The sequence below is a fragment of the Magnolia sinica genome, chromosome 8 (assembly GCF_029962835.1).
Source record: "Magnolia sinica isolate HGM2019 chromosome 8, MsV1, whole genome shotgun sequence".
In the NCBI taxonomy this organism is placed as follows: domain Eukaryota; kingdom Viridiplantae; phylum Streptophyta; class Magnoliopsida; order Magnoliales; family Magnoliaceae; genus Magnolia; species Magnolia sinica.
The window spans coordinates 8,247,716-8,266,183 of NC_080580.1; the positions used below are offsets into that span (position 1 = coordinate 8,247,716).

General features: G+C 39.1%; 1 protein-coding gene across 1 annotated transcript; it reads left to right on the forward strand.

Annotated features, from left to right (window-relative positions):
• The first annotated feature begins 4,900 nt into the window (after positions 1-4,900).
• Positions 4,901-18,078, forward strand: LOC131252772 (PRA1 family protein A1-like). Its single transcript, XM_058253458.1, has 8 exons — positions 4,901-5,227; positions 8,405-8,445; positions 8,556-8,634; positions 9,688-9,774; positions 9,924-10,012; positions 10,123-10,194; positions 10,277-10,394; positions 17,668-18,078. The coding sequence occupies exons 1-7, from the start codon at positions 5,070-5,072 to the stop codon at positions 10,378-10,380; spliced, it is 630 nt and encodes a 209-aa protein (XP_058109441.1). The 5' UTR covers positions 4,901-5,069; the 3' UTR covers positions 10,381-10,394; positions 17,668-18,078.
• The last annotated feature ends 390 nt before the right edge of the window (positions 18,079-18,468 follow it).

Consider the following 18,468-nt stretch of genomic DNA (forward strand, 5'->3'; position numbering starts at 1 on the left):
TTAGCCACGAAGCTCAGCCATTCAATGAACAGATTTTTGAAAATTTGCCCGCCATCATTATCTTACCTTTAACAACTGCCTTGCAATGATGTCAACAGAGGAGCAAATAGATGGCCATTCTAATGAACCACAAATATCTTGCTTGACGAAGCCCAATCTGCTATGAATGACTATAGCCCCTAACGACCATTTTGCCTACGAAGCTAGCTGAGCAGGTGAACTAGCATTTGTGTCACAAAAAAAAAAAAAACCTTGCCTATGAAGCCTTACATTTTACTTGGCAATGAACTAACTGTTGTTAATTATCTTTTTTTTTTTGTTATTTTTCAACTAATTATAGTTACAGATATAACAATATTTATATTATAGGCTTCAACTTTGTTTTTACTTTTAATACATATTAACTTATTATTGAGCAACATACATTATCATTGTTTATACCCCCACCTATCACGACTAAATTAAATAGCCCAAAAGATGCCACGTGGTGACCATGCACTACATGCCGCGTGAAGATAACCTTTAAAGCCAAAAGGTTATAAGTATGCTTGTATTGAAAAACATTAAAATGCTAATATACCAACAAAAGTAATTTTTTGTAAAATAAGAGTCCAGACAACTCTCTAGCTGTAGCATCAACTGCAAGAGTCCCACAAAAATAACTCTTTATAAAGCATTAAAGCTAAGAATTTTAGCAACGTGAAGACTCTCAACTAGAGCTCTCTATACACATTGTAGGGCCATACTAGCAAGAGGAGAGCATACATACTTATGTACTCGCTGAAAACATGGTCTCTCCTATACACGTAACCAAATGCAATGATCTACGTGGAGGATTAAGGAAATTTGCACATAATCACATAACCAGACATTCGAATATTTCACGTTACCAAATCACACACAAGGCCATTGCCTCTCAAAGTCTATAAAACAGCATAAAATGAAAAGCTTTGAGTCCTCACTAATCTAAATCAATTAACTCTTTTTATCTTAATGCTACTTATTAAACCTTTGTCTCTCGTGGACACATATCTTTGCATCGCGTAGTTTAATCTCTTCACTTCTGCCTAACACCATATTGTAGTAAGTTCGAATTGACTATCTTGGCATAGTTTAGTTTCATCTTCTGTCCAACGCATCATTGTAGTAAGTCATTTTAACTTAGTTAAATATTTGCGACTTCGCCATCAAATCTCCTCTAAACCCCTAGGTTCTTACTCATTGATTTTTCGGTCACATCCTGCTCACCGAAAGCCATGCTTATTTCATGCCCATTGATGTTATTTTCAGAACCATCCAGGTCTTAGAGACAATTCAGGCCATGGCCATCTTATCCCCTCAAATTGTTGTCATTAATTTTTTCTTCTTCATTTACTTTTATATGTCAATTATATTGAATCTTCATCTATATTAATAAAATCAACATTAAAGCCTTCAAATTCATGTTTTATTTTCTTATGTTATTTTATGGACAAACGCGATCAAGCTATCACTGCTGTGATAAAAGTTTTTATTTTCAAAGATAAAAATTCATCTCAAGGACTAACTCTCCCATTTACAGGCCACCTAATCATTCTGTCAATCAGTGAGTGAGTGGCCAAACAAATCATTACATATCAAATAACTAAGCTATTTCGACGCATAGGGTCACAAAGAATAGACATACTCACACTTGCATAAACGAAACCAAACCATTCATGACACAAGGATGAACGTAATGAGGTTGATCACCGTCTTCCTCAAGAGGATAACTACTCTGAATCCATGGAGCTTCTCTGGACTCCTCACAGAGACTTCTCAAATCCACGAGGAAAGAAAGCAGAAAATATAAATAAATTCGAAATTGATTAATTAATTCCAATAGACGAGTTCACAACCCTTTAAATAGGGATACCAAGCAATGAGAGAGAAATCAAAAGCAAACTACAACTAAAACTCCAAGAATTCGTGACTTTCTATAAATAGTAAACTTACTATTTATAGACGGTCGTATGTCTACTAGTGCGCAAGGTTTTCGGCCAAAAATAGTAAGTGTCCTATTTGGCTTCACCAAACCGTTCTCTTAATTATTCTAAGCTCTTTTCACGTTGGACGTAACTCCTAAAGCCCGACAGATGAAGAGTTATAATCAAACTAAAACTTACTATTTATAGTAAAAATGAAATTAAAACAGTGCAACGACCATCGATCCAGGGGTATTTCGCAAATCCGGGTTGCGCAACCCGGCATAGCGGGTTGGTTGGCTAAAGTAGCTCGTTCTACCCCAAAATCATATATTTTACGCCCGATAACTCATTCCGGATTGTGAGATACATCCGATCTAAGATCCAACGGTCTGGATCACTTCTGTTGTCGACTGGCCCTTTTCTGATCCATCTTATCCATGAAACTGTCCGCGACCCGCTCTACATCAATTCACTTGTACATATGGCCATACGTCCAAATTGAATAGCAACAACTACATGCAAAATTAAAAGTTATTTTTCTAAAAGTAAAAAAAAATCATTAAAACAATAAAACTTTCCTCTTTTGGATTTTGTTTTTTCAGTTATAATTGGTGGTTAGATAAAATTGATTGGCATAAACACGGCCGCCTTAACCGACTCGGTTCAATTTAAGTTACACGGCCACACTAACCGACTTTGAGCCATATGTAGCATGTAAGTCACTCGTTCCCTCTAACATATCATCCTTGAGTTATAAGATATCCTCGATCGAATGACATAAAAGCTGAAGTCGTAACAGATTCAACCAGGAGAGAGAAAAAGACCTTATTGCAGCACGTGACTCAGCGTGACACGTGTTTTATATCTGGACCGATCATTATGGTTAACCAAGCGGAAAAAAATCCTAATCCAACAAATCAGGCCAATCCGCCCATCAGATTGGTCAAAACAACGGGAAGGAAATGGACGCCTAGGGATAAAATCCCGTGTGGAGGACTTATCCGATACTCAAGCTGTCTGACGCTTGATACGCAGGCACTCAGAAATTGTATCAAGTCACATGAAAACGACTGGATTCTGGAGGCCACCGTGGCCAAGTTAAAATCTCAAAATCAAATACGTTGGACCGTCCAAACCTCTGATTCGTGGACACTTCTTTTTTTTTTGGTCGAAATTGGGCCATTGGATATTTTGGTTAACATAATTTGGACGGCTTAGTTTGATTACTTGTGTGCCACGTATACAATTTCTGACTAATTTCTATATGCCCGCGTATCATCCAACAGACTCTGCAGAGTATGAAAGTTTTTTCTCATGCATCGTCCTATATTCGCTGTAGAAGTGGGCCACACCTGAGGAGTAGATCGACTTTGGGACACGTGTTCCACGTCAGAATGTCCTCATTTTACAGAAGTGGAGTTTTTACGTGCACGTGCGCGACTTGGAAAAATCGATGAGTCGTACTCTGACCGTGGGGCCCACCTAGATATATGATTTGTATATCTATACCATCCATCCGTTTTTAAAACTCATTTTATGGTATGGACCCAAGAATGAATCGGATACAGATCTCAGGTGGACCACACTAAAGGAAACAGTGGACATTGAACGTTCACCATTAAAAGTTTCTAGGGCCCACTGTGATATTTATTTGCCATCCAATCTTTTGTCATGCAGACCTGGATGAAAAGAAAACACAAAGGTCCGCTTGACCCAAAAAAAATTGTGGCCCACAAAGTTTTTAATAGTCATTCACCACCGTTTCCTGTAGTGTGGTCCACCTGAGATTTTTATCTACTTGATTTTTTGTTTCATAGCATAAATTGAGGAGCAGATATGCAGTGCATGCATTGAGGTGGGCCCCACGGTCAGGGTACCACTCACATTGCGGGTTCTGAATTCCTAGCCGAGTCTCACCCAACGTACACATGACAACGCGGCACACGTGCAAGATCAGGACCAGTTACTACGATGCCATTCTTTAGGGTTGAAAGTTGGGCGTGTTCAACCCGACTGACCCGTGATGGACCTGATATTGGGTTTGGCTCGGGCAGGATATATCGGGTCCGATCTCATGCGTGGGTTATACAAACACCAACTCAATGAAACTTGGGTTGTGCTCGGGTTGAAGTCTTGGGTTGCTCGGCCATACCCGAACACGAACAATATATTAGTTACTTATAAATTATAATTGACTGTGGATCATTTGTGTCAAAGGTATACTAGTGATGTTGAGTCTCATTTGTCCACATCATTTCTAAGGACTCAAGCTAATAAGATATGCCGGATTTCTCTCTTCCAAATAGATTGTGTGCTATGCTACATGGCTTTTGGAGAAGTAGTTGTCCCATATTTTAGTTTGTTTTTTTAAAGAAAAAAAGAAAATTTTTTATGATGAATAATCATATATATAATTAATAAAATCATAAATACAAAAAATAAATTTTATATTGAAATATAATAAACTAATGTAATAAAGAAAATATTAGCACATACACACCTGACCAACCGATCAACCTGGCCAAGCCTGCTTGATTTAAGGTTGGGTTGAGAATTCCCAACTCGAGATTGGGTTGAATTGGGTTAGGGTTGAGATATAGAAACCTTAAGTTGGGTTAGGGTTGAGCACCAACCCGGCCCAACCTGCTGTCTTTCAGCCCTACCATTCTTTCCAAGTAGCCATTCTAGTCCACTCATCTAGTGGGCCATACTTGCACGTGGAATATAGGCCTTTCGTTATCGCCCAACGCCAGCTATTCTCGTGCGAGTACGATCTCATATGATAATGTATTCACCTGATTTATGCTCCAGGCTATGTTTATGGTTGGCCCACTAAATGGTTGTCAAAGATCTCACACACGTGTACCACGTTGGCACGTGCTGCGGTTTCCCATCGTCCGGATTCCTCGCGCGAATCGCTTCAGCATCACTATTCTAACAAAGAGGAGAAAACCAAACGCATCTCGAACTCGGGGAAAAAAATAAAAATCCGTCTGTTCGTTCGTCTATCTTCTCTGCTAGGGTTTTCATTCCTCATTTCTGCAGTTTCCAGCTCGAACGCGACCGACCAAACGATCATTTTCCCATTTCTAGGGTTTTTTGCATAGAGAGAGAGAGAACGAGATGGATTGGGGAAACGTCACAGCCGAAGATCTGATGGACGCTCTTCGAGAAGTCGACTGGTCTTCCCCTCCTCGCCCGCTCACCGAGTTCTTCTCTCGATTCACGATCCCTAGATCCTCTTCCAAGTGGAATAGCCGCCTTAAATGCAATCTCTACTAGTACGATCTATTCTCACTCTTATCCCCCATTTCCGCTGTTTTAGTTAGATTAGAAACCCTAATTTCATGTTCTTGTTGAAATCTTGATGATTTTTGTGATCGTTTCTGTTGTTTCGATGATGTTTCGTGTAATCTTGGTTTGATCAGTAGTGATCCGATTAGAAACTGTGACTATCACTTTTTTTGTTGAATTTCGATTGATTAATTTAGAAATCGTATTTAATTGAATTATCGCGGCTGTATTTTTCTGTAGTCCTGATTTGATTGTATTAATCTGATTAGAGACCCTAATTCTCGTGTTCGTGTTGAACTTCAGTTTTTTTTTTTTTTCAGAAATCATTTTAGGTTGTGTTGTTTCCATGTTATTTGCACGTATTGGCTACTCTTGATCAGTTATAATGTGATGGGAAACCCTAAAACTCATGTTCTTGTTGAAACTCAGTCGATCTTGTACAAGTCATATTCAGTTGTTTTGACTGTTGATGGCATTTTTGTTTAGCCCCAGTTGTGCCTGCAATGATTCCTTTGGGGACTCCAAATTATCATGTTCTTGTTCCATTTTTTAAATTGATTTATAGAAATATTTCCGTTTGTGTTGTTTTGGTGATATTGTGGTGTTAACCATCATGGCTTTCGATTTTTTTAATTGATCTATAGAAATATTTCCATTTGTGTTGTTTTGGTGATATTGTTGTGTTAACCATCATGGCTTCGGGCTGACTCATATATTGGGGGCTGACTCATGGCAGTAAACCAGATTGGGCAGTTTCTGTTGTTTTCATGACATTTTCCTATAATCTTGGTTCTTTGAGAAACAATTTGCACCATTTGATGGTGTCAATTAACCATACGCCCATCACACTTTCTTGGAGTTCTTTCAGTTTTCTGGATATACTTAGTTGCTTGGTTTTTTATGATATTTTGTGTAATGTCGATCTGATCTGATCCATAGTTGTGTCATTGGCAAAATGAATCCCATGCTGGTTAAAACGCCTCATCCCGCAGTTTATACAAGTGGGACCCATGGTTCCCTGACCCACTTTTTTTTTTATCTCTATGCCCCAAATATCCTACAGTGGAAGGTCCTAACCCTTTGATAAGGGGCCCATGAATAGATGGTTTCAGAAAAATGAATACAATTATAGTTTGTCAAAGAGGCATATGGTTGGATGGGTAGGATCTTCATTGTAGAAGGCTTTGCGAGTGTTCCCCTATCCACCTTAGGGCTTGTCAGATAAATGGCCTAGATCAACTGATGGGCTCCACTTTTAAGGACGATGTGCATCAGCACTCAATGCACATGGCTCGATGCATTTGGCCTCTGTACTTGAACTTATTTCTAAAGAGCATAATGCAAGTACTCTGCCAAATGATGGTGGGATTTGCAACTTGCATATGGCATTTGCTTCCTCTTTTGGAAATGATCCACTAATCTCCACTGCCCATCTCAATTCTCAGGTCGTTAGAATCAAAGTTCTATCTAGGTAGGTTTATCTCACCAGATGACTGTTGGAGACACTATCCATGGCTTGTCTCTAGCTATCTTGGCACAAGAACCAAGACAAATAAAGTGTTATCCATAAAGTACACTTCCTCCCTATGTCAAAGCAGCTAAGGTGGCTATTTCCTTGTTCACTTCTATGTTTTAGTATAGAGTTGTATTCAGGCAGGCTCCTTGATAAATTATTTTGTTCTCTAAAAAGAAAAAATCATTAAGTACACTTTAGTCCAAATATTGCAATCTCTTCGAAAAAAAAAGTAGAAACACTCTTACCCAACAACATTCCCAATGAAGAACACCATAAAACTATATAAAAAAAAAAAAATTAAAGGTGATATTTTATTGAAGAAAGAAAAACATAGACAAAAGGAAGAAACAACAAACATAACAAGAAAAAAGAAAAGAAACCTAAGAAAAACTAAAGGAACTAAAAAACTAAGGATACAACAACATCCAATGCTAACACTGGGAATAGAAACCCACTAGAAGGATCCTCAAAAGGACTCCTGCCTCAGAGCTTCTCTTGTTATGGAGATAACGATCATTCCTCTCTGCCTAGATAGACCAGAGCACCGCAAGCAAAGTGGCACACCGCTTTCTCCTCCCAAGGTTTCCTCCATCTTCCGTGTGCCAGGCCAGGAATAACTCTTCAATAGAGTGTGGCATGACCCAGAGAACCAATGTAAGAGAGAGCACCTCGTTCCAAATTCTTGACGAGAAAGCGCAGTGAAGAGATGGTCTATGGACTTTGCCTTCTTGACACACATGAGGCAAACATTCAGGAAGACCATTCCATGTTTTTGGAGGTTATTGATAGTGAGGACTCTCTTCCTCCCCACTAACCATTTGAAAGCCTCTACTTTTGGAGGGGCTCCATACTTCCATCTCTCCGAAGTTGGAACATTGACCTTGGAATCTCTAGCCTTCTCGAGATCAGCGTAGAGCGTACGGACTGAGAATGCTCCTGATGCTGCCACCCTCCATATCGTTGAATCTTGCAAATCCCGGTCCATCTTGACACCCTGCAATTGAGAAAGGAGAGAGATCAAAGACTCCATCTCAGATTCCTTCAAGTCCCTTCTCAAAGGAGGGATCCAAGTCATAACTTCTCTTTGCCAGAACAAACAATGTACTACCAAGATATCCAAATCCGTGGATAGCCCAACTCCCAGGATTTCACTTTTACCCAAATTCACCTTCAAACCGGATACAACTTCAATGCACAGGATGATCATGCATATGTTCTTTGGAGAGAAGTTAGAAAACATGCACCTAGTATTCATTTTGGTAATATTTTAGCCTCTATTGTGGCTGCTCACCCTGGAAAAAGAGAAAGGTTGATGTCTGGTAGGCAACTGACAAAAACTGTTGTGACTCTATCATGTAAAAGGCGACTTAAAATTACTGGGAGAAAGGCTTAAGTTAAAATGATAGCGTTGATTAATTGCATTGTTGTTGATGATATTTTCTTGTAAACTCAATGCAATTGGTAATAATTTTAATCGCTCAAAAAGATTTTATTGGAAGGCTAGTGCTGATGTTCATTTTCATTTGTATTGTTTGAGGATGCTATTTCGTAACTTCATTACTTCTTATATGTTGTTCATATCTATTTTCTGTTTTTCTAGATGATTAATTACCTTTTTCTTTTATGGATTTTTTGTGTGTATTTGCAGCTATCGGACAAACTACTTCATCATGATAATATTCATTCTGGGTATGCATTCTATAACTCGAATTGTGTAGAAAACGTTGTTTGATCGATTGCAAGGGATTCTGTGTTGATCTTCTTCTTTTTTCTTTTTTCTTTTTTTGTTTGGTTTTTAGGAATGGGGTTTCTGAGGAAGCCACTGGCTATTGTTGCTGCTCTTTTAACAGCCCTAAGCATCGGTTTCTTGAATGACAGGTAAGCTGTTGTGTTTGCTGAATAGGTGAAGGTGCAGTAAAGATGTGTAGTTTATTTGGTTGACTTAATATGCTATATAATTGACTGCTTGTTATTAGAAGAGTGATTTTCCTCTGAATGAGTTGAGCACTTGAGCCTGTGTTTTCTTCGAAATATGAAAAAACATGTAAGGACTTTTTGGGAATGCACTTTGGGACCATTTGATTAAACAATTGATTAATTTGATCATGATTATGTTTGGGATAGTCCTGGGGATCAAGGACTTGGATAACTGATCTTTGCTGTGTAATATGTCCAGTCTTCATCTAGATTTCAATACCTGTTGTTTTAGATCTGTGAAAAAGTCAAATCGTAAGCATTCGCTGGATGAGTTTAATGTCGTTAAGAGAACAGTACTTCCGTCATTGATTACTTGAGTGAAAAGAGACTAGCCGAGAATGATTTATGAAGGCTGGTAACATTTTTCTGACGATTAGATCATCTGCTTCCTTATTTTGAACAACCAGCATGTAACATGCTAGAGTATGTTTTCGAACCCTTTCTTTTCTTTTCCTTTTCTTTTTCTTTCCTTTTTTGAGTAGTAGACCAACCTTTCAAGTTATGCTTGATTTTCTTACCGCATACCAGTATAATAATTATGAAGATGATGTCACATTCATTACTTTGGGTAAGGTAATCTCAGAAATGCATCTGAGACAACCTCTGAAATGCCAGGGAATGCATCAAATTTACAAAATGGTGTTGTCAGTAGACGGATTTTTGGGAAATAGTTGTTTTATTTCTGTAAAATTTTCCTGTGAAAAACATTTTATTAGAATATGGGCATGTTCTTTACATCATCTTTAATACTGAGATCAAAGCTTTTCGAGCCATTTTGTCTTGGGCCAGCATTGTGCTGCTTGCTATAATCCTCCCACCAATTTGAAGCATGTGGTTCCTTCTCTGTGTTTTTACTATAGATGCAGAGTTACTTGTATATGTTGATCTGAAGCGAGCTAGTTACCATTTGTTTACTTTGGTGTCATTCATTGTTGCTGAGGATTTTAATTACAGCTTTGCAGTTACTTTTAATGAGAAGGTGACAAGAACTGTGAGGCAGTTCTCTCCACATTTAGCTGCAAAGATGAGACCCCCTATAACGTAAGTGCAGTTTCCTTTTTTGTATTGTTGTAAGCTGTCAACAATTTGTGTTGTTTCCTTTTTATTATTGTGCTAAAGCAGTTAACCAATGCTGCAGTAATACATTACAAAAAAAAAAAAAAAAATTACTTAACAGTGCATACTTGCAGGCCTGTTATTCGTGGACGTCCATCTGCGAAAAGAGCAATTCATATATGTGGAAGGCCTCGTTGGATGTTTGTCTTTGTATTTTCAGCAGGTATTTGACAGTTTTTGGAACTAGTATTTTCATCACTGGCATCTATTAGGGCAGAATAGAACAGTATTGATCTTTGCTAGATGATGATTTTATTTTATTTCTTTCTGCAGCTAGTTGTATCTTGTGGTTCACCTCATGTGGGCTTCTTATCGTCCTATGGGCACTTGCCATTGGCCTTCTTGGTAAACTTAACTTCCTGCTTGTCTTTGATGTTTATCGTTCTAATCAATGGGACATGAGTTTTTTAATATTGTGTATTTGCAGCAACCATCCTTCATGCAAGTTTTAGAACACCTAATCTGAAAGCTCGTCTGAACACATTCCGCGAGGAGTTCCGTGCAGTGTGGCGCAATTATAGTGAGCTGTGATTTCTTCACAGAATGTGAGTGAACTTGAGACTCTGTCTGCCTTTAGTTTGAAGAATTGGTATAGGAATGCTTCTCATTTACCCATACGAGAATTATGTTTCCCTAATCCAGTTTCATCATTTGATTCAATGCTTGTAAGAGTTCTCTCTTCTCGCATTGTTTTAGAAGTCCGTTAATTCTTTCTAGATTACCGTTTCCAATAGTGGGTGCACCATAACATTTGTCATTCCACATTTGTTCCTTAATTGAGATAGTAAGCTCGTTGACTTCAATAAAAAAGAATGGATTAATATTTATTAAATTGGCATTATTGTGCCATCAGAAACTCTGGGATGATGAGTTGGTTGAATTTCTCTCTCTTACAATGCTTGCACCTATATTGGCTGGATTTTGAGGAGTGCAACAGGATGGTGTGGGTTAAGGATAATATTGGTATATTTTCAGTTCGATTGTTCTATTCCATGCTTCACATCAAAGGGATGCAAAGGTTGCTCACACAAGTCATGCGTGGCATTATGGTGCCCCCCGAAGATTGTGGCCTTTGGGTGGTTAGTGGGAAGAAAAAGAATTTTGAGGATCGATAATCTTCAGAAGCGATTTGTGATATCCCTAATATATGTCTTGTAGGCATGTCTGCGGCCGAATCCATTGATCACAGTTTCATCTATTGTCCCTCGCAAGGGGTCTGTGATCAGCCATCCTTTGAAGATTTAAGTTAGGATGGGCCATGCTTCTGGATAATGGTGCCTTCTTTTGATTTGGCACTGTGTGGCTTTTTGGAAGGAAGCTAAACTCATATGGAGGCTCTTCTTTTCTAAACGATATGGGGAAAGAGAAATGGCATATAATGAAAGTTAACCGAGAGGAGAGGGAAGTTAGTATTGCTTCCTTTCTAGTTTTGGATTTGATTGTGAGCTTGGGTAGCTCTTTGTGCTCTTTTTTTCTTCCGTCATTTGTATTAATCGCTACTTTAGTGTTTTTTCCTTCTCGTCAATGAAAGTTCTTGTTAAATTTCAATAAATAAATAAAATAATAATGGTAATGGTGGCTGTAATGGCCACCGCCGTTACCGTTACGATATGGGCCCTGATGGCTATTATGGCCCCCATAACAATTGTTACGCTTTTTTAAAAAATTGTACAGGTCACGACAATTATTTTTTTGTAATGTAACCATTTTTTAATACCTTGGTTGAGAAAGATGAAAATATGAAAGGCCCTTGGACTAGATGGTATACCGGTAGATGTTTGTAATGTATAGGAGATGCTGGGTTATTTTGGTTGACAAATTTGTTCAACAAAATTGTAAGATAGAAGAAAATGGCAGACAAGTGAAAGAAAAGTAACCATGGTACCTATTTATAAGAACCAAGGAGGCATACAAAGCTGCACTAATTGTCGTGGGATTAAACTTATGAGCTATACTATGAAACTTTGGAAGAGTGATTGAGCAAAGACTAAGGCATGAGACATGCATTGGAAAATCAATTTGGCTTCATACACAGGAGGTCTATCACTAAAGCTATTTTTCTACTTAGATAAATGATGGAGAAATATGGGGAGAGGAGGAAGGATCTCCATATGGTCTTTATTGACTAGAGAGAGCATACGATAAGGTCCCTAAAGAGTTAGTCTGGTGGGTGTTAGGGACAAATGAGTCTTAAGAAGATATATTGACATTGTTAAGGATGTGTATGAGGGAGCAGTAACAAATGTGAGGACCACTAGTGGAGAGACAAGTGTGTTCCCAATTGTTGTAGGCTTGCACTAGGGTTGGCATCGAGCCCGTACCTTTTCACATTGGCTATGGACGAGTTAACGAGGCATTTGCAAGAAGAGATCCCATGGTGTATGTTGTTTGCAAATGACATAATTTTGATTGACAAGACGAGTGAGATTCAAAATTTGTCAGACTAAAATAGAATATATTGAGCACAATTATAGTAATAATAGGCGTGAAAATGAGGATTTAGTTAAAATTGCTGACCAAGAAATTTCCAACCACTTTTAATACCTTTGGTCAATAATTAATGAGACGAGACATTGAAAGGATGTTGTGCATAGAATTCAGGTTGGCTGGAAGAAATGGAGACTTGCCTCTGGAGTTTGTCATTGTTGTGTACCCCTTCAACTGAAGGGAAAATTTTATAGGATAGCTATGAGATGAGCCATGCTTCATAGGACAGAATGTTGGGTAGTTAAAGGACTACATTCATAGGATGAGTGTAGATGACATGAAGATGTTGAGAAAGGCTAGAATTAAAAATGAATGCATTTGAGGGAGCTTAGTGGTGCCAATAGGTGGTTCGACCCCGAAAACAACGTTCGACTTGCATGTGTTAAGCATATAGCTAGCGTTCCTTCTGAGCCAGGACTTCCTGTTCTGTTACTGAAAGATAGATGCTAATAACGTTTATAAATGAGATTTAGTTCACGGTGGCTCATCGATCCATATGAATCATTCTTCTGGTCTCTCTCCGCCCCCTTCTGTAACTAGTTTGAATTGATCATGGGCTCTAGAATGGCCAAGAACGACAAGCCATATTGACGGGATATTGAGAATATGTCCATACCATCAACATCTCATAAATGTATAAGATTTCTGGAATGATTATCACGGAGAGGCCTTTTGCAGTATGTGTTTCGCTCCTAATTGCTTTGCTTTTATTGACCCATCGATGTGAAATTCACTTGATTGATACATGTACCAATCTGTAGGGATGGTTCGGGTAGTAAAGCCATCAATCTTTTTGAATCATACCCTAAACACACACACACAGGAATAATTGAGGGGATGTTTTTGAAGAATATTGATTATGAAATCCAAAATGAGTGGCAAAACAAGAGAGAAATTGAATAGTTATGAGAGATCCAATCGTTTGGTCATCAAGGAGCAAAAGAAAGGATAAAAAAGAGAGCAATAAGAGGTTCTATGTTAGTAACACAATCAATTCTTAGAAAATACATCGTACTGCCTTCATTGATAATAGCTAAAAATCTTGGCCGTATGTCATTATTTCAATTCCCCGAGTAGTCTTTAATCCACCCCCTCCACTTGACACCAAACCCAAATTGACCCAGCATATACAGAAGAAAATCCCAGTCGACAGTGGAATTGGAATTGCGCGAGGGGGAGCCCTCCTTGCCAGTATGGATGCTGGCTTTGGTTGCAACTACTTCTTTTGACTCTGCCTTGTATGTTATGGGTGTGAAAGTTGCTGCTTTTCCTTTCGAGTCCACTACATATAGATCCAGTACTAGGGACTGAAACTTTCAATGAGAGGGTTGCTCCCTCTCCCACGGGGAGGAGTGCTGGTAGTGTGGATCCAGCAATGGCACAGATGACTTTCTTCCATCATATATGCGATTGGGCAACCTTCCATTGTCGTGGCTGGCCATTCCCCGTTAGAAGTTTTAGCAACCATCTTTTTATCCCCATACAAAACATTTGATTTAAATGGTTCTCAAAAACTTGAGATGTATCTAATCACGGACACATTTGAGATCACCAAATGCTCGGGAGTTCCTCTATTCAATCCTTTTCCTTCTTGTTGCTGGATATCTCGTTCTTACACATCTTCTCTTTGTTTCCCGAGCCTTTGGTGAGTTACATTTAGGTTTAGATCCAAAGGTAGCACCGGGACCTCCATCCTCTAAAGTCAGCTTTGATTACCAAGGAATAGAGGCTTTACAGATAAAGCCTGACATAATAAGATGGGGGAAATGACTTGCTCCTATCTAGTCATCAAGTGGGCCACCATTATACAAAAAGAGGATTAAAGACAACTTTGATACGTTCCAATTCACTATACATGTGTAGTTTAAAGACATCATTGGATCTAGCCGTGTTTCAATGATCGAAACTATGTATATGATGGGACTCGTTGTAGATGGTAGATACTAAAAAGTTCTTTGATTGGTCTATATTTCAAACCTTCGATCATTTAAATCTTTTTCTAGTTTGCTCCGTCCTTGTAAGGCCAACGCGTTTTTAGCTTGATTAGGGCCAGGGCCATTTCAGCCCGATTAGAGCTATGTCGAGGCTAGGGCCAACATTGGCCCAACCCATTGCAACCCCTAGAGTACCTTTGTAATTTGTGTGATCATTGCATACCAACCAAATTAAAGGGGAGATTTTATAGACAACCATAAGACCCGTCATGCTTTATGGCACAAATATTGGGTAGGCAAAGAAACGACCCTTTATTAGTAAGTAGTTGAAATGAAGAATATATTTGAGGTTAACCTAAGGAGTGAGGCAATAGGTCATAAGATGAGCAAAGGTAGAGTTAAATGGCTTGACCATGTGTATCAAAGCCCAAGAACTATAAAATGAGCAAGTCGGTTCAAGTTGAAGGCTATATAAAAGGCAAGGGAAAGGCCCATGTAGTGCGGATGCCTTGGATTCTATGTAATCTGGAGTAGGAAACATGACACTATTAGTTCGACCGACAGCGTGTTGTCAGTCCAACTGAAAGTGTCACACAGTTTAGCGTAATCAGGGTATTTAAGTTCAATTACAATTAGGGCTCAAATATTAGGGTGTTTTCTCTTTAAGGGCAATGTTTTTGCAAGATGAGAGGATTCTCTACACTTGTAAGGGCTTGGGAGGGGATTTTCTCAAGCTTTTCTTAGGTGCGCATCTCAAGGGGAGATCAGGTGATTCTATAATCGGAGAAGGTGAGTAGTCTAAATTCTAAGACTTTTGATTATGGTGGAGATCGTTGTCGCTTTGTGCCGTGGTATTTTCCCACAAGGGTTTTCCACGTAAAATCGGTGTGTTCAGTGTTTGTGTGCTTGATTGTTTTGTTATCTATGTGATTGTTCTATCTTCGTTGAACGTACTTCCGCAAAGCGCAGGGATTAACAACGGTATTAAATCCGAATTTCTAATACCTAGGGTTGATCTGGGTTTGTTGTGGGCTTGGAATTACATCAAAGTGGTGTGAGAGACAAGCCAGTTACTCCAACAGCCCAAAAGGATGTGAGGGAGATGGTAAGAAAATATTTGATGACCTATGGTTTAACTGAGGATATGGTCCTTGATAGACTGGAATGGGTGGAACATGATTCGTATTGCTGATCCCAATTAGTTGGGAGAACAGAATTAGAAATGAATGCATTTAAGGGAAATTACCAGTAGCACCAATAGTTAATAATTTGAGGGAAAGTAGAGTTTAGATGGTTTGGCCATGTGCAACTAGGACCAGGAACTGCACTCGTTAGATGGAGCGGGTTTGTTTAAGTTGAAGGCTTTAAAGGGCAAGAGGAAGGTCCAAATGGACATGGGTGGAGGTACTAAAAGCAGACTGATGACCTATGGTTTAGCTGAGGATTTGCTCCTTGATAGGGTGGAATGGCGGAACATGATTTGTGTAGCTTACCCCAATTAGTTGTGATGAAGCTTAGATGATTACGGTGATCCATGCTCAATGAGCTCATGTTACATTGCATGTTTTAGACAAACTGTTCACACATTCCCCTTTGTGGATAGTATGCACGGTGTGTTTTGACTATTTTGGCATGTGAGTCGTGATATTAATCATGTATTCTTGTGTTCCCTACTATTTTGTGCAACCAACTCAAGCAACAACCTTTCATTTGTTTGCTTGGCAACTATACCTTACCAGATTCTGTGCTGGGGTATAAAGATTGAATTATACAATTGGATAAAGGTTTTTTTAGTTCCTGCCATTGGAATTTTTCTAAGGAAAGAGAGTTTTGTAGGCAAAATTGAGTGTAAATATTTTCCTCCTGGGATGGCCATTATATGAACATGTAGTCAAAAGCTAAAACAGATTTGCAACAAGGGATGAAATCATACCTCTCATGATGAAGAATCAAGGTTGAAAAAGACTTCCCAAGTAGTCACCAATTCCAAAGGAAGAATGACAACCATAATCGCTGAACCTAAGTTCATGCTTGCACTCTACCCCATGGAGGATGGTAGTCTCCTTAAAACCCTAGAGAACATGGAAAAGTGTGGGCACAATGATACCCTAAGCATGGGATCCAACAGCCTATAGATAGAGTTCCAATAGGGAAGGCCTGGGGGCCTTGAGAGTAATTACTAAGGATGCCATCGTTGTCTTTGGTGCTAAACAAGGTCATCACGCCATGTAAACTCTCCCATGGTACACAGTGTCCCTCCCTCCTCATCATTGAACCATCAAGTAGGCTGAGGCCTTTTTGTCAGAAAAAAAAGTGTGTGCCTCGCCTCTTAGGATGAGCGAAATTTGTGAAAAGTTTATGTTCCCTGTGATATTCTTCACTTGGATCAGAGTTTGCCTGGTATTTACATTTGGTTCCCATTCATCAGGTTTAAAGTTGCCAGCCCAATACCATCTCGACTTGTTCTTCTTTGATACCAATGCATATCCATGGCTAAGTTATGAAGCTTGGAATGCAATTTCATCTCCTAGGTTGACTGCAATATCATTGTTGCAAATTCTGTCTAGAGGATCCCTTCCTCGTGTTGCCCTTGCATTGCTTGGAAGTAGAACACTCGTACAGTTTTTTGAAATTTAATTGAGGTTGGCATCATATTTTGCTGCAGTTGGGAACTTTTTGAGGACTTCCCAAGCATTAGGATCTCAGAAATGAAAATTCAAATTGAATTTTATGGGCATGCATGACTAAGCTCCCTATTTTTGATACACACGGCCTTTTCTTTTGTAAAATTGAAAAGCAAAAGGAAACCCCAAAAGGGAAAGGGGGAAAAAATGGCTGTCATATAAAGGGTGTGGGCAATATCAACTCTCTCATTTGAGACCGATCTTCACATTCAGACATAAACACATACATAAATATCTCTATACATAACATCGGCAGATTGGACATTTTTGTCCTCGCTATTAGTTTTCACAGCATTGGTTAAGAGCGTAAATTTGTCATAAAAATGTACCTTCCTGGCAAGGAACGGTTTACCTGTTGTTTTTGCTGCATAATTGCATGTGGGTTCGCATGGATTATGATACTCAGTTTCCTACTACCATCATGCCATGCAAAATCCGCTTGCTTCAAATAGGGTCTCCTGTGACTATACGCTCTCATATTTGGTATCAGATATGATGATGACGACGACGACGACGGCACGCTTATTTGGGAATTGGGATATACCTGGTAGAAATGATTCTTTTTCGAGTGGCAGGAAAATTATACACTCATCATGCAAGCTTGTACTATTGTTGTTATCGAACCTCAAAAAGATGACTTCTCACATAGAGATGCATTACTATTCCTATTCAGTGTTCTCATGGTTTGATATCTTTCTTGACCTCTTGCGCAGGGCTCCTGTCATCGTGATAGCGGATACGCGCGCGTGACCTTCTGAAGCCCCTGCTGTTCTTATAAAGCTGTGCCAACTCACCCTTTAAGCAAGAAGGCTCGCAAATCTCTGTACAGAGACACCTGCCTTGTAAATCGTATGCGATTACTCATCCTTAATTTCTGTAGAAACTGTTTCCTGTAATCCTCTCTTGGACTGCACATTCATGAAGAAATTGTGTGGATGATGGTGCTCGGCGGAGTAAGCTGAAGGAATCCCTTCTTTTCTCTGGCCTCATGCGATCATAATGCATCTGATTACTTAATCACCATCTGCTTGGTATTAATAGAGTAAGACATGCCGTGGTACAAATGGTTGTCATTTCTGGCAATAATTTGAGTATAAGCCATTGGTGAATCTACTCTTCTTCTTTTTTGTTGTTTGAATTAATTGACAATGTTGGATATGTCTAATAGTTGATGTACCCTTCTCGCTTTGTTGCAATTCTCTAATTAAGATTTAAAGTATTGTCCGAAACCAGTATGTATTGCCCCATATGAACTGGCATCGTTCATGAACAATACAGCTGTATCGGTCCAGAGTACGCATTAGTGGTGAACAATATGGAACCTGTTATATGTTTATAAACCTTCTCTCTAATTGCAATTTACTGTGACTTGCATGTGGCTTTCGATGGCACTTTTCTTGACGTCTGCTCTTCTGCTGTATCTTATTTGGGTACTTCTCAAATGTATACCAGGCACTGAATCTCCTGTTAGCATCTTGTGTAGAACCTCAATGAAACCTCCCCAAAACGTAACC